Genomic DNA, 13251 nt, shown 5'->3' with positions numbered 1-13251 from the left:
GAAAAGAACTGAAAAACATGTCTGATGCATCTGTCTGTAACACATCACAACTAGGGAAATATGCAAGAATCAGTAATGAATGAAACCTGGGGCTCAACGGGTATGTATATATGTAGACATCTGTTGTGTATCAGATCTGAGACCCTGTTTCAAGGGCTAGGTTTAACATCAACTTCGCATCTGAAGCTGTGCTGTATCAAGCTGCTAAGACGTAGAAAAATGAAGATAAGTCTGAGAAAAGTGACAAATGACTCCCACTCTCAAAATGAAGCATAGATCTTGAATCACCGGTTTCCAGTTCAAGGTATTCCAAACTTGCCATTGTATTCAAGGAAACCTTGTCTGGCTATTCTGAAATGTTGCCCAAAGGTGCCTTGTGATACCAAATAAGGCAGAGAGTACCTCCCCCCCCCCCCCTTTCGAGCCAAAGGGAAGCAAAATGGTTTTGAGAGGGGGGTGTTTGTTGATAATCACATGATGTGTGACATAGCTATGTATTTGCTTTGGGCAATCACCTGACAACACAAATCCCACACACAGGCTACTGGTCCTGATGATCCCCGTGGTAGAATCAGGCTGCTGGTCCCTCGTAAAAGAAGGGAAAGAGAAACTTCAGGTTCGACGTGCTGATCGTATGAACACTCTTTAATAGGATTCATGATTCAATATTTTGACAACATTTTCTGGAGGCCTGTATGTGTGTGTGTGTGTGTGTGTGGGTGTGTGTGTGGGTGTGGGTGTATGTGTGGGTGTGGGTGTGTGTGTGTGCTTATATGTGTGTGTGTGTTTGTATGCATGTGTGTGTGTGTGTGTGTGTGCACGTGCGTGCTTATGTGTGTGTGTGTGTGTGTGTGTGTGTGTGCAAGTGGGTGTGTGTGTGTGTGTGCGTGCTTATGTGTGTGTGTGTGCTTATGTGTGTGTGTGCTTATGTGTGTGTGTGTGTGTTTGTGTGAGTGTTTGTATGCATGTGTGTGTGTGTGTGTATTAAGGCTGTTTCCTCATCTCCTCTGTGAGTTTGACGGCAGCAGCATGTAGATCCTCAGAGGTGTGTGTGTGCAGGGTCACAGAGTGTGTGAGGGCTTTGTGTAACTCCTCTGGGATGACCAGGCTGAAGCGCAGCAGAGCGTCCAACAGCTGGGACCGGCTGTTCCCAATAAACGAGTGTGAAAGGAACGAGGGAAGCCCTCCTTTTCCTCCCTTCAGAGTGTACAGAGGGACTCTGACCATCCCCATCACCTAGAGAGAGAGAGAGAGAGAGGGAGAGAGAGAGAGAGAGGGGGAGGAAATTGAATTTCAGCCCACTTCCTTCAGAGGTTTCCATCACAAATCAAATCAGCCAACACACATACAGGCGCACACGCACAGAGTCCCTCCCTGCCTAAATAAAAAAAATATATAAAAAAAAAAGTACGCACACACACACATACACACACATACGCAGACACACGCAGACACACGCAGACACACACACACACACACACACACATGCACAGACACACACGCACACGCAGACACACACACACACGCAGACACACACACTCACTACCTCCTGGCCGTGGTCTGTTGCCGTGGTGGCGGCCGCTTTCTCCACCTCTCTGAGCTGTTTCTCTCCCATCTTCTGAGCATAGAAGTGAGTGATGAGGTGAGAGGAGGAGGAGGAGGAGGAGGAAGAAGACGACGACGAAGAGGGGGCATGACAAGATGTCACATGATCCTCCACGGACACAGGGAGCTCCACGCCCAGCTCTTCCCACAATTCCCTGCTAAGCCCCGCTTCCAGCGACTCCTCTGAAGGGTTAACTAGCCTGAGGGTTAAAGGTCAGGTCAGATAACAGCCATCGTACTTTAGCTGTCAATCACCCACACATACATAAACACACTCACACAAACGATGATCTACTAGACTTATACCTTCAAGAATCCTCATAGGCGATATCGTAAACACAGTTTCAGTCACACACTGTAGGCTCTATACCCTAACCTTAACCCTAACCCCTAACCCCTAACCCATAGGATACATCCCTATATAGGATTGGAGCAATTAGTCACTCTTTATGACCCACTCACCCACCAGGGAAACCCAGAAGACCATCAAAGCGCATCTGCATCTGAGGATAGATATAGAGACAGTTACACACACACACACACACACACACACACGCACACACACGCATGCACACGCACACAGAGCTCTCTCACCAGTATAATGTGTTTGATGGGAACTTTTCCAAACAGCTGAGCGTGTGTGTCTGCATAAAGCATCATGTGACACGCATGTCTGCAGCCCGAACATGCCAATGCCTCCTCTCTGGACAGCTGTCCGCTGGCCATCTACACAAAGACACGCATGCATGCACACACACACACACACACACACAGAGGGAGAGAGAAAATCAGATACACAAGCCAATGCCTCCAGTTTGCCATCAGCTTCTGCTTGTCCACAACACAACACACAGACACAGACACAGACACAGACACAGACACAGACACACAGACACAGACACACAGACACAGACACACAGACACAGACACAGACACAGACACAGACACAGACAAAGACACAGACAAAGACACAGACACAGACACAGACAAGACACCACAATACACACCACCAATCTCTGCTAGTCCTTTCTGGAGATCACCAGTTTGTGTGCCTCCACCATAACTTGCACACACAAGCAAGCAGGAAGCTTGGGGCTCATAAGGGTTAGCTGTAACCGACAGAAGGCTCTATACCGCCACCTGCTGGGTTGGAGTGAAACACTTTTTATAATCATGATTCATACACAGCGTTTTGATATAATATACCATTAAATTAGGAATAAAGATTGAAGTGCTGAATTGACACAGATTATGTTTCAAAATGTTGTGTGATTGAGAATTAAGAAATACACACAAATATTTCATATCAATGAATATAAATGATCTGCAACCCTGTGATATTCTCTTTTTCTCTTTAACTATTAGCCTAGTATATAGCCTAGATGACTGGTGGTTGGCCAAAACAAGTGGATAATGCCATCACATGGGTGGAGAGTGACTTATCCAAAAGAACCCAACAGTTATGTGCAGTGAGGTATCCCTCAGGGCAGTTGTCTTGGGCTGTTACTCTTCTATATTTGTACCAATATTTGCCACTTGTCTTACAATAAGCTAGATTGACTATGTACTGTATGCTGATGATTCCACACTCCACATGTCAGCACCTACCGCCAGTGGGCTCACTGAGACAAGGAGTTACAATCAGTATATCAGAATGGGTGACTAACAATAAACTGGACTTAAATACATTTCAAACCAAAAGTTGAAAAGCTGAACTCCTAGGAGTAGAGGCTGCATGTACAGCAGCTCATGGGGATCCTGATCAAGTAAAATAGTATATTCTTGCAATTCCATACAGTACAACAAAAGCTGTGAATAATAAAAACAGCCTATGGAATTACTTTGAGATGGTATAAGCAAAGTCTAATGAGAGAGATTGATGCACTCACTCTACACTGTCACAAAAAGACCTGGGCTTTGGAAATACAGCATGAAAAAACAACACACCTCCTCTGATTGGCTCATGTCAACACTGAGGAAAAGCTCCAACCAATCGCAAGCTTGAGGGGGGAATCCAATGACTTCCCGTGCTACGTCATATTCGTACAGTGCAGCCTGAGTGTGTATGTGTGTGTGTGTGTTGGAGGTGAAGAATTCATTCAATCATCACACATTTTAGTTCTGGCTTTTCTTCATCATCGCAGATTTGCTGAAGAACTTGATAGCTCGTCTTGGGTAGGTGGGACACATTTGTCCAAACATGTGATGGTGTGTAACGTTCAGAGCGTTTAGCTAACACAGCTAACAACCAGTTTATCCACTTAGCGATCGAACTCGTTTGCTCTAAAAAATTTCTCTAGGGCACATGAAACACAACTTAACAACGAGGACAATGGCTAAATGACTGTTTCTATCCTGATCTCTACATGAGTCCAACTCTGGTGCTAGCTAGTGCTTGAGCAACTGCATAGTCACGGCTACGGTGCCTAAGTATTTATCTACTGACTTCACCCACAGGTGAACTGCAATGGCTGTTAACGGGATACCAAAGGAGGTGTTGATGAACACCGCACTCATAAAGGATTTAATGGACGTAGCAAAAGACTCCGCTCTCCTACATGGAGTTCTCATGCGGACTAAAGAAGAGCCCAACTCATCAGAGGTGAAGTATTTGATTGTGTACTTCAGACTAGCAGCATATGTAACAGGCTACAGATTATTCACTGGATAGGATAGAGTCAGTTGCTTCGCCTGGGTACGAGGCAATACGGGAGACCAAAGAGGGATCCAAAACTAGACGTTTTATTACATGGAGCTCACAATACACACGGGAAGGAGCATTGGGTTGCTGTAGATGCTTACCAATTTGTCTGGCCATAGCAGCAGCCCTAGGAACATTTATATTTTTTACATTTATGGTATTTAGCAGATGCCTTTATCCAAAGCGACTTACAACAAATACATTTGTATAAGTAAGTGAATCATCTATCCATCAGTCATCATAAGATAAAGTAATCTATGGTAGGACCAGGGACCATTGGCAGTCACAATGCTAGAAGGAAGAATTACTTTTTAAAATATTAACAGGAGAGAAACTTGTACAGGGGGGTAGTGGGGGTGAAGAGGTCTTTGGGAGGGACCGTTAAGATGTAGCCTGAAGAGATGGGTCTTCAATCTATGGCGGAAGATTGGTAGTGACTCTGCAGTCATGACAAACACTGTTACAAGTGTATTACTTAAAAAGTACTTAAGTTGCAAAGTAAGGTTAGACACACTAACATACAGTGCCCTCTGTAAGTAATGGGACAGTGAAGCATATTTTCTTGTGTTGGCTCAAATAGTTACTATGAGGTTAAAGTAAATATTGTAAGCTTTTATTTAAGGGTATTTTTGTACCATGTTGGTTTCACCATTTAGAAACACAACACTTTTATACATAGTCCCCCACCAAAAGTAATTGGACAGATTCATGTAATGTCTACATTAAGCACCCAAGTTTAGTGTTTAGTCGACAATCCTTTGCATGTCGTAACTGCCTGAAGTCTGCGAGCCATTGACCCCACCAGACGCTGGGTGTCTTCTCTGGTGATGCTCAGCCATCTTCAGTTGTTGTTTGTTTTGAGGTCTTTTTGCCTACATCAGGAAATGAAATGCATGTTCAATTGGATTTAAATCTGAAGATTGACTTGGCCAGTCAAGACCTTTCTACTTTTTGGCGCTGAAAACCCCCCTAGTTGCTATGGCAGTATGTTTTGGGTCATTGTCTTACTGTATGACACTATCCAATGAATTTGGAGCCATTTGCTTGTACTCAAGTCAAGTCTTGTTTATTTGTCATTACATTGAGTAAGTATAGAATGCAACAAAATGCCTGAGGCAGAGCAGCTCTACAACATCAATCATCAACAATAGAATGTAATAAGGATAATAGCTAAAATATAAACATCAACAGTAATAACATTAAATACAGTCAAAAATAAAATATACAGAATGTTCCTAGCAGCAGTAAAGGGAGTAAGTGAGTGTAAAGTGCAGAGTGCAATGGGGGAGGGGGGGTGGCGGCGTCAGGTCATCAGTAGATCTACTGGGTCAATATGCAAATTGGAGGGGTCTAGTGTTGCAGGTAGAGAGGAATTTATATGGGATTTAACTAACCTCTCAAAGCACTTCATTTTGACTGACGTGAGAGCCACCGGGCATTAGTCATTAGGACAGGTAGCCATGGACTTCTTTGGGACTGGAAGGATAGTGGTGCTGCCTTGAAGCAGGTGGGGATTACAGATTGGGACAAGGACATGTTGAATATGTCTGTGAAGACACCCGCCACTTGGTCTGCGTCTGTTCTGAGTACCCGGCCCGGGATGGTATCTGTTCTGAGTACCCGGCCCGGGATGGTATCTGGGCCAGGGATGGTATCTGTTCTGAGTACCCGGCCCGGGATGGTATCTGGGCCAGGGATGGTATCTGTTCTGAGTACCCGGCCCGGGATGGTATCTGTTCTGAGTACCCGGCCCGGGATGGTATCTGGGCCAGCCGCTTTGCTGATGTCGACTCGCTTACACACCTTATGCACCTTATCAGCCTCAGTAAGTGAAAGCACACAGTCCTTGCTAGTAACAGGAGCTGTAATGGGGAGCACTATATCACTGTCCTCAAATCAAGCATAAAAGGAAAGTTATCCAGTTCCACTGGCAGCTTTATGCCCAAGCCATAACACTCCCTCCACCATGGTGGTCTAAATCTTGGGCAAATCCAAACTTTCCTCTTGCAATCACCTCTTGCAATGTACATGATAATATGTCTTATCTGTCCACAATACCTTTTTCCAGACCTCTGCAGGCATTTTAGGTACATTTTTGTGAACTGTAACCTGTCCATCCTTTTGAGGATAACTAGTGGTTTGCACCTTGCAGTGAAGCCTCTGTAGTTGGGTTGGTGACGTATTGTGCAGATGGTAGTCTCTGACACAATCATGGATACCTCCTGGAGAGTGTTCCTGATCTGTGGGACAGTTGTTTTGGGGGGTTTCTTAATTATAGTGAACATTCTTCAGTCATCCACTGTAGACGTTTTTTGTTTTATTTTTTTATATATAAAACTGTTGATTTTGCCAAGCCTAAGGTTTTGGTTGGTTATGTTTCCGATAGTTGTTCCAGTCTAATAATAGCTTCCTTGACTTTCATTGACACTTCTTTGGCTGTCATGTTGACAGACAGCAATAGCAGACCTCAAAGGTAACACATTGACAGCTCATCTGACGAACCAGAAACAACTCTCTAACCAGAAACACCTGTTGCCAATTCAGTAATTGTTTGATTTCAATTCCAAACTTCTGGAGTATAGAGCCAAAAGAAGAACAAAGGCTTCAGTGTCCCATTACTTAATAGGTCACCCACACCACTCAGGGGGATATAGGGAAGTACACAGCACAGCAAACAGTGAGAAGTGAAATCCGCCACTTGTAAAGTGCTGATCCGCGACTCTGACTAGCCTGGGTGGTGTAGTGTAGTTCAGATGAACAACAAGTGAGAGATGAACAGCAGGTCAGCCATTTGGACCTGGTGACGGTGTTCAGGCAGGCGTGTGGAATGCCCAGCCATGCCAGGAATTTGTCTCCTTTGAGTCTGTGTTTCCTGACTGGATTGGTGGGAATTTATTCTGTGTCACTGGGCACTAGGGATGCTGAAAATGTTTTTCAGCATACAGTATTCATGTTTTTTTTTACCCAGCAACATCTCAAAGTGTTACAGAACAGAGCAGGCAAAGACAGGAGATGCAGTTCGGGTTCTTCAAGATGTTCAATATCTCAGTCTTGTTGGAGATATTCCTAGTAGATTTTGAGTTTGATGTCATAAAAGTGTGTTTGTACTTGTGTTTGGTTTCAGGTGGTCACCTATGCTCCATTTACACTGTTTCCCTCACCGGTGCCCAAAGCTATCTTCCTCCAGGCTCTGGCAGTGCAAACACACTACAACCTACTGGTGGACAAGATCAGCCAGGACTCTAATTTCCTGGAGGAGGCTCTAGCCAGGTAGAGGATCATATACGGGTCGATAAGCTAAGTGGGATGCTTGGGACGACCCGACCCTGATGTCACACCATTGAAGTTGAGATTTAAAACGGTTAGGGTCATGGTTAGGTCAGAGTTAGGTTAGGGATAGGGTTCAGGTTAGGGTCCTCCCAAGGATAGCACTTAGCGTCTACCATCACATAAGGTGCTAATGAAATACTGAATAGCTAGGCAGCCTGGGAAGGGATTTGGTGATCACAGCCATGCTGCGTGACTAGTACTAGTGTGTTCTCCTACCCATTATTGCATTTATGTAGATGAATTGAAATTAAACCTTTTATTGGAACAGTTTAAAAAAAAGTCAACGTTATTGATTTTCTATTCCAATTAAGAATGTGTGTTATTACCATTTATCTTCACAGCACCATTGAAGTGGATGATTTCACTGGGAGGTTATTCAACATCCACAGGCACGTCTTACAGGAGGGAAGGCCCCAGGTAGGATGTTTCTTTTATGGCACAACACGACAGCACTGAGTCACCGCGAAAATTTGGAGTCCTGCCATTTTGTTCTACACTCGCAGCCAGTATGAGGTGAGATCAAAGACCGTTTCATCACTCATGTCTGTATGCTTCTCTTCAGTCCATAGCTGTGGGGCTGAACCGCTCTGACTACATGCTGGACCAGGGTGGGGACGGCAGGGCTTCCCTGAAGCAGATCGAGATCAACACCATCGCGGCCAGTTTCGGCGGTCTCTCTTCACGCACGCCAGATGTCCACCGGTACGTGCACCAACTTTCACACGATGGAGCTAAACCGAGCTAAACCGAGCCGAGTCAAGCTGAGCTATGCTGGCCTGGTTAGTTATCCACCATATTTGCTGTAACAGTTAACAGCCAGTATAATAATAATAATAATAATAATAATAATAATAATAATTGATTACATTTATAAAGCGCTTTTTATTATATAAGAAATGAAAGGTGCATAAAATAAATGCTAAAAATAGAAACAGATACAATTAAAATGTTAACAGATACATTTTAACAGATAAAATAAAAAAATAACAGAAGCAAAAATATATATATATATATAACCATATCATAAAAGCAGCAATCGAAGTCTAGAAGGAAGGGTAGGCCAGCCGACAAAGATGAGTCTTAAGGCCTGCTTTGAAAGACCCAACAGTCTGAACAGCCCTTAGATTGTCAGGAAGAGAGTTCCAAAGACGCAGTGCGTGGGAGGAAAAGGCACGGTCCCCCGTTGTGTGGAGCCTTATTCTGCGCGCTTGAAGCAGTTTGTGCCATTCAGGTTAGAGCTGGCGTGTGTAAAAGCCCCTTAGATCTTCTGTTGACATTTGAATTCACTCAGGTTGAGAGAAGACACTGTTTATTTAACGTGATGACTAGTGAGAAAATCGTTATAGATCGGAGCCAATTTGGATACGATTTCTGCAAACGTACCGTTGTCTTTCTGTGCCTTAGAATGTATCCCTTGTGAATGATGTTGTCCAATTCCTGTGTCTCCCATCATTAGACACATCCTGAGAGTGGCCGGGCGGTTGGAGGAGAGCCAGCGTATCTTGGACAACAACCCCTCCGAAGGTCTGGCCAGGGGGTTGGCTAAGGCCTGGGAGCTCTACGGCTCTGATAGGTGAGGATGACACTGTTAGTGTCTCCAAGTGGTCACCTTGAGGCATTAGTTGTTTAGCCAGTTTGTACAAAACGGACAGCTGAATGAAAGTTTAACACAGTGATCGTCTGGTCCTGGAGAGTACTACATATTTTTGTCCCAGCTCAGCAGTGACGCACCTGATTCAGTTCATCAAGACTTTGGGATATTAGGTGATTAGTTCAATCAGGTGTGATAGCACTAGGCTAGGACAAAAACCTGGACTCACTGCGGCTCTCCAGAACCAGGATTCAAAGCATCACTGGTTTAAAAGCTACAGATAGTTCTAGATTGACTATAAATCTATGAAAATTTGGAATAATTTTGCCTTTATTAGTAACAGAATGTGGGTTGGGTTGAAGTGGCCTATGCACTGTCATTACAGGGCGGTCGTAATGTTCCTGGTTGAAGATGTCCAGAGAAACATCTACGACCATCGATATGTGGAAAACGAGCTATGGAAAAGGTAAGGTGTTGAGATCTCATGGTGGTCTGCCAAGTACTGTAATTGAGTCTGGCACTATCATTGAATTAAATAATTGAATGTCTCTCTAGGATGGGAACAGTAAATCAGCGCAAGCTAACGTGTTATGGTGCAATCTAACTGTTGTTCATTTCAATGTGTCAGTTTTATTGCGTCTGTCCCTACTCAAATAAACAGTTACTCATAATAATTTGGTATAATCTTAATTGGTATGATACTGACTGATTTCTCTGCGATGTACAGTATGAAACCTTCAAGATGATTCAATTCAACCTAGATTATTTCTTGTGTATTTTCTGCTTGTGTTTAGAAATGTTCCTGTTGTACGAAGGCGTTTTGAAGATGTGTGTAAGACTGGATCCCTGGATCAGGACAAGAGGCTGTTTGTGTAAGTTTGTGTCTCAGACAAAAGTAATGTTTATTTGCCCACTTAGTGTATTTTTTATTCTTAATAATTGTTTACTAATTTAAACATGCCATTTTAATATTTTAATTAACCTGATAATGTCCTTTACAGAGATACATGATTACATTTCATATCATTCCCAATGTTGTCTCATTTTCTTCTTTCAGAAATGGACAGGAGGTTGCAGTAGTGTATTTCCGGAATGGGTACATGCCACAGAACTACAATGAACAGGTCTGAACACACATTGGTTGACCTCTTCTCTGAGAGCTACCTGAGGTTCTAGAAGCTGTATATGTGATACCCCATCCTGGTTCTGGAGAGCTGTGATGGGTCCAGGTGTTTGTTAGTGCTATCACACCTGATTGAACTAATCAACGGATCTTCAAAACCTTGATGAGCTGAATCAGGTGTATTACTGCTGAGCTGGGACCAAAGCCTGCAGTACTGCAGCTCTCCAGGACCAGGAATGAGGATCACTGTCTTACAGCCTCACCAATCAGGATGGAAATTAACTGTACTATGGTTCAACCAGCTTGGTTTCCCTTTGATTTCAGTCATAGCTATTGAGTATTCATGTTAATGCTGCCCAGTTTCGTAAAGATGAAAGTCACTTGCTTAGCTTTCGGGATTTTCTTAATCTCATGAATATTGTGTGTCTGTCTGTGTGTGTGTGTGTCTGCATCTGCGTGTCTGTGTCTGTCTGTGTGTGCGTGTGTGCAATACAGAGCTGGGAGGCCCGTCTGATGATGGAGCGCTCTCTGGCTGTGAAGTGTCCAGACATCAGCACCCACCTGGCCGGCACCAAGAAGGTCCAGCAGGAGCTGGCCAGACCTGGGGTTCTGGAGAGGTTCTTCCCTGGCCAACCCCAGGTTGTGGCCCAGATCCGGGACACCTTCACTGGGCTCTATACACTGGACATGGTGAGAGAACAACAGCGCCTTGCCTGTTTGTCAACCTCCTGAAAATGGTTTTGTAAAGTACCTCTTTCATTTATTGTAACGTCTTTGTAAAAAGTGTGTTATTTTCCTCATTCATATCCATGTCATTGTTTGTTCACAATAGGGGCCAGAGGGCGACAAGACTGTGGCTATGGCTTTAGCAAAACCAGACCAGTTTGTCCTGAAGCCACAGAGGGAAGGCGGGGGTAAGAGGTCCCAGTGGGTCGTTTTATATGCGCTCGAAACTAGTGTGAAACTCGTTAACTCGTTGTACAAAGATGATACCCGAGTTTCCCACTTTCGGGAGAATATCACAACAAATAGGAAGCTCTTACAATGAATTTTAAAATAACTCAAAATAATAACACAAATAACATATAGGAATTTGAACCTTTTGTGTGGTTTGGTGTGTTTTCAGGGAACAACATCTATGGAGCAGAGATCTGTGAGGTCCTGGAGGGCATGAAGGAGAGCTCAGAGAGGACCGCCTACATCCTGATGGACAAGATCGAGCCCTGCCCCCTTCACAACTACCTCCTGAGGCGTGACGCACCGCTCCAACTCAGCGCCTGCCTCAGTGAGCTGGGCGTCTTTGGGGTCTACGTCAGGTAACGTACAGTACACAAACCTACCTGTTCACAACCTTCTTTATAATCAATGTAATTCATAAAAATCATGACACAAATTCTATTTTTCCACAGATTTCAGTGCCACTACCTATTGAAATGATGTTGTTGTAGCCAGGGGAGGCTTCTAGAGGTAGAAATCGGCAAACATTGTAATGCATGGAATGGAGTCAGGAATGATGTCAAACACGATGTCTACTTCCACCAGCCTCCCCTGTGTTGTACATGCAAAATGTCAGGCTTGGTTGATGGCTCATCCATGATGGTGGTGGTGTTGTACAGATAACAAGTCTGTTTTTACCAGGTGTTTTTTTTGTGTGTGTTTACTGACATCTCTGTGTTTGTGCGTCCCTACAGGCAGGGTAAAGACATGATCCTGAACGAGTGTGTTGGTCATCTACTGAGGACCAAGAGTGCTGAACACTCGGATGGAGGCGTGGCTGCAGGAGTGGCAGTGCTGGACAACCCTCTCCTCGTCTGACAACACTGCGCCCTCTGTTGGTCGTAGTGGAACTGCACAAGAGGACGATCACCAGAAAGAAAAAAAACACAAGTGCACTTCTTTTGACCATATGGAGAAATGCTGCTCTCTATCAAATGTTTAATTTTTTTGGGGGGTTTTATACTTTTCATTTTTACTGAAGAATGATTGTGTATGCTCATATAGTTTTTGGGTGAATCTCAAATCAACCAGATATGGGAGAAAGACTAAGAAAACATGCCTGTGGATGCTGTGAAGTTTTGCAGTGATGTAACTGAGGAAATGCATTCTGTGTCATTGCTCTGTAGTCTGGAATAGAACACATCCATGAAATCAATGTGCTATGATTATTTGAGACCAAAAGTCTGTAGATTATCTGTAATATCTTTCTAGAGATATTGTACAATCAAAGAGAGGATCGAACCTCATACGATTTAATCTTGATGGAACTCGAAAAAACAAGTATGATATGTCAAAGGTATCAAGTTACCTTATCAGGGAAGTCTTAACGGTTAGTATCAGTAGAGTAAATATTAATGGCATAAATATATATGTATACAGAGAGAGAGAGAGAGATTGTCTGTCAGTGTTTTAAAGGTATGTTTGGAATATCAGTAATAAATGGTTTATTACAGGCCCTTTTGAATTTCTGTATTCATTTAAAGGAGCAGGGCGTTAGTTTGTCGGAAATCTGCCACCTCTGTTTGAAGTTCCAAACAACAACATCCTCCCTAATAATAATATAAACCCCTGAAATGGACTTGCAGTGTCTGATTAGCTAGAACCCCTAGAACCTCCCTGGCAGTAACAACATAGAAACCGAGTGTCAGGTAGGACACTCCATTTTAGAAAGTGCTTTTGTGGGACCAAAACTGCATTTGTAAATGAAATATTTAGTTCAAGGGATCTCATTCCCTGATTGCTGCAGATTAAACATAGTCAACACAACCATTAGAAAGCTTGAATGTTACATACTGGACCTTTAAATGTATGATTGTAATCAACCATGCCTGATTTTGAAATATGTTGTTGGTGCAATAGCTTACCCTACTGGTAGGAGGTGTGTGTGTGTGTGTGTGTGTGTGT

General features: G+C 43.6%; 2 protein-coding genes across 2 annotated transcripts; one reads left to right on the top strand and one right to left on the bottom strand.

Moving 5' to 3' along the window:
- Positions 1-640: 640 nt before the first annotated feature.
- LOC310807801 (U8 snoRNA-decapping enzyme) lies at positions 641-2673 on the bottom strand. Its single transcript, XM_083674405.1, has 5 exons — positions 2613-2673; positions 2200-2331; positions 2068-2108; positions 1547-1805; positions 641-1236 (listed from the first exon to the last, which is right to left on the bottom strand). The coding sequence occupies exons 2-5, from the start codon at positions 2329-2331 to the stop codon at positions 985-987; spliced, it is 684 nt and encodes a 227-aa protein (XP_083530531.1). The 5' UTR covers positions 2613-2673; the 3' UTR covers positions 641-984.
- A 971-nt stretch (positions 2674-3644) lies between these two features.
- On the top strand, positions 3645-12802 carry gss (glutathione synthetase). The gene is made up of 13 exons (XM_083675068.1): positions 3645-3780; positions 4063-4207; positions 7431-7576; positions 7978-8053; positions 8199-8338; positions 9093-9209; positions 9613-9693; positions 10022-10099; positions 10285-10351; positions 10846-11040; positions 11183-11264; positions 11477-11666; positions 12042-12802. The coding sequence occupies exons 2-13, from the start codon at positions 4073-4075 to the stop codon at positions 12163-12165; spliced, it is 1431 nt and encodes a 476-aa protein (XP_083531194.1). The 5' UTR covers positions 3645-3780; positions 4063-4072; the 3' UTR covers positions 12166-12802.
- The last annotated feature ends 449 nt before the right edge of the window (positions 12803-13251 follow it).

This window comes from Argentina silus (genome assembly GCF_951799395.1).
Source record: "Argentina silus genome assembly, chromosome: 8".
In the NCBI taxonomy this organism is placed as follows: Eukaryota; Metazoa; Chordata; class Actinopteri; order Argentiniformes; family Argentinidae; genus Argentina; species Argentina silus.
This window is presented reverse-complemented; position numbering and strand designations above follow the sequence as displayed.

Coding starts and splice junctions, on each gene's coding strand:
- LOC310807801 (XM_083674405.1), bottom strand. CDS start 2,331: ATGGCCAGCGGACAGCTGTCCAGAGAGGAGGCATTGGCATGTTCGGGC. Junction 2,109..2,199: donor CCATCAAACACATTATACTG/GTGAGAGAGCTC, acceptor ATCTATCCTCAG/ATGCAGATGCGCTTTGATGG. Junction 1,237..1,546: donor CAACAGACCACGGCCAGGAG/GTAGTGAGTGTG, acceptor CTCTCTCTCTAG/GTGATGGGGATGGTCAGAGT.
- gss (XM_083675068.1), top strand. CDS start 4,073: ATGGCTGTTAACGGGATACCAAAGGAGGTGTTGATGAACACCGCACTC. Junction 8,339..9,092: donor CGCACGCCAGATGTCCACCG/GTACGTGCACCA, acceptor TCCCATCATTAG/ACACATCCTGAGAGTGGCCG. Junction 9,210..9,612: donor GAGCTCTACGGCTCTGATAG/GTGAGGATGACA, acceptor CTGTCATTACAG/GGCGGTCGTAATGTTCCTGG.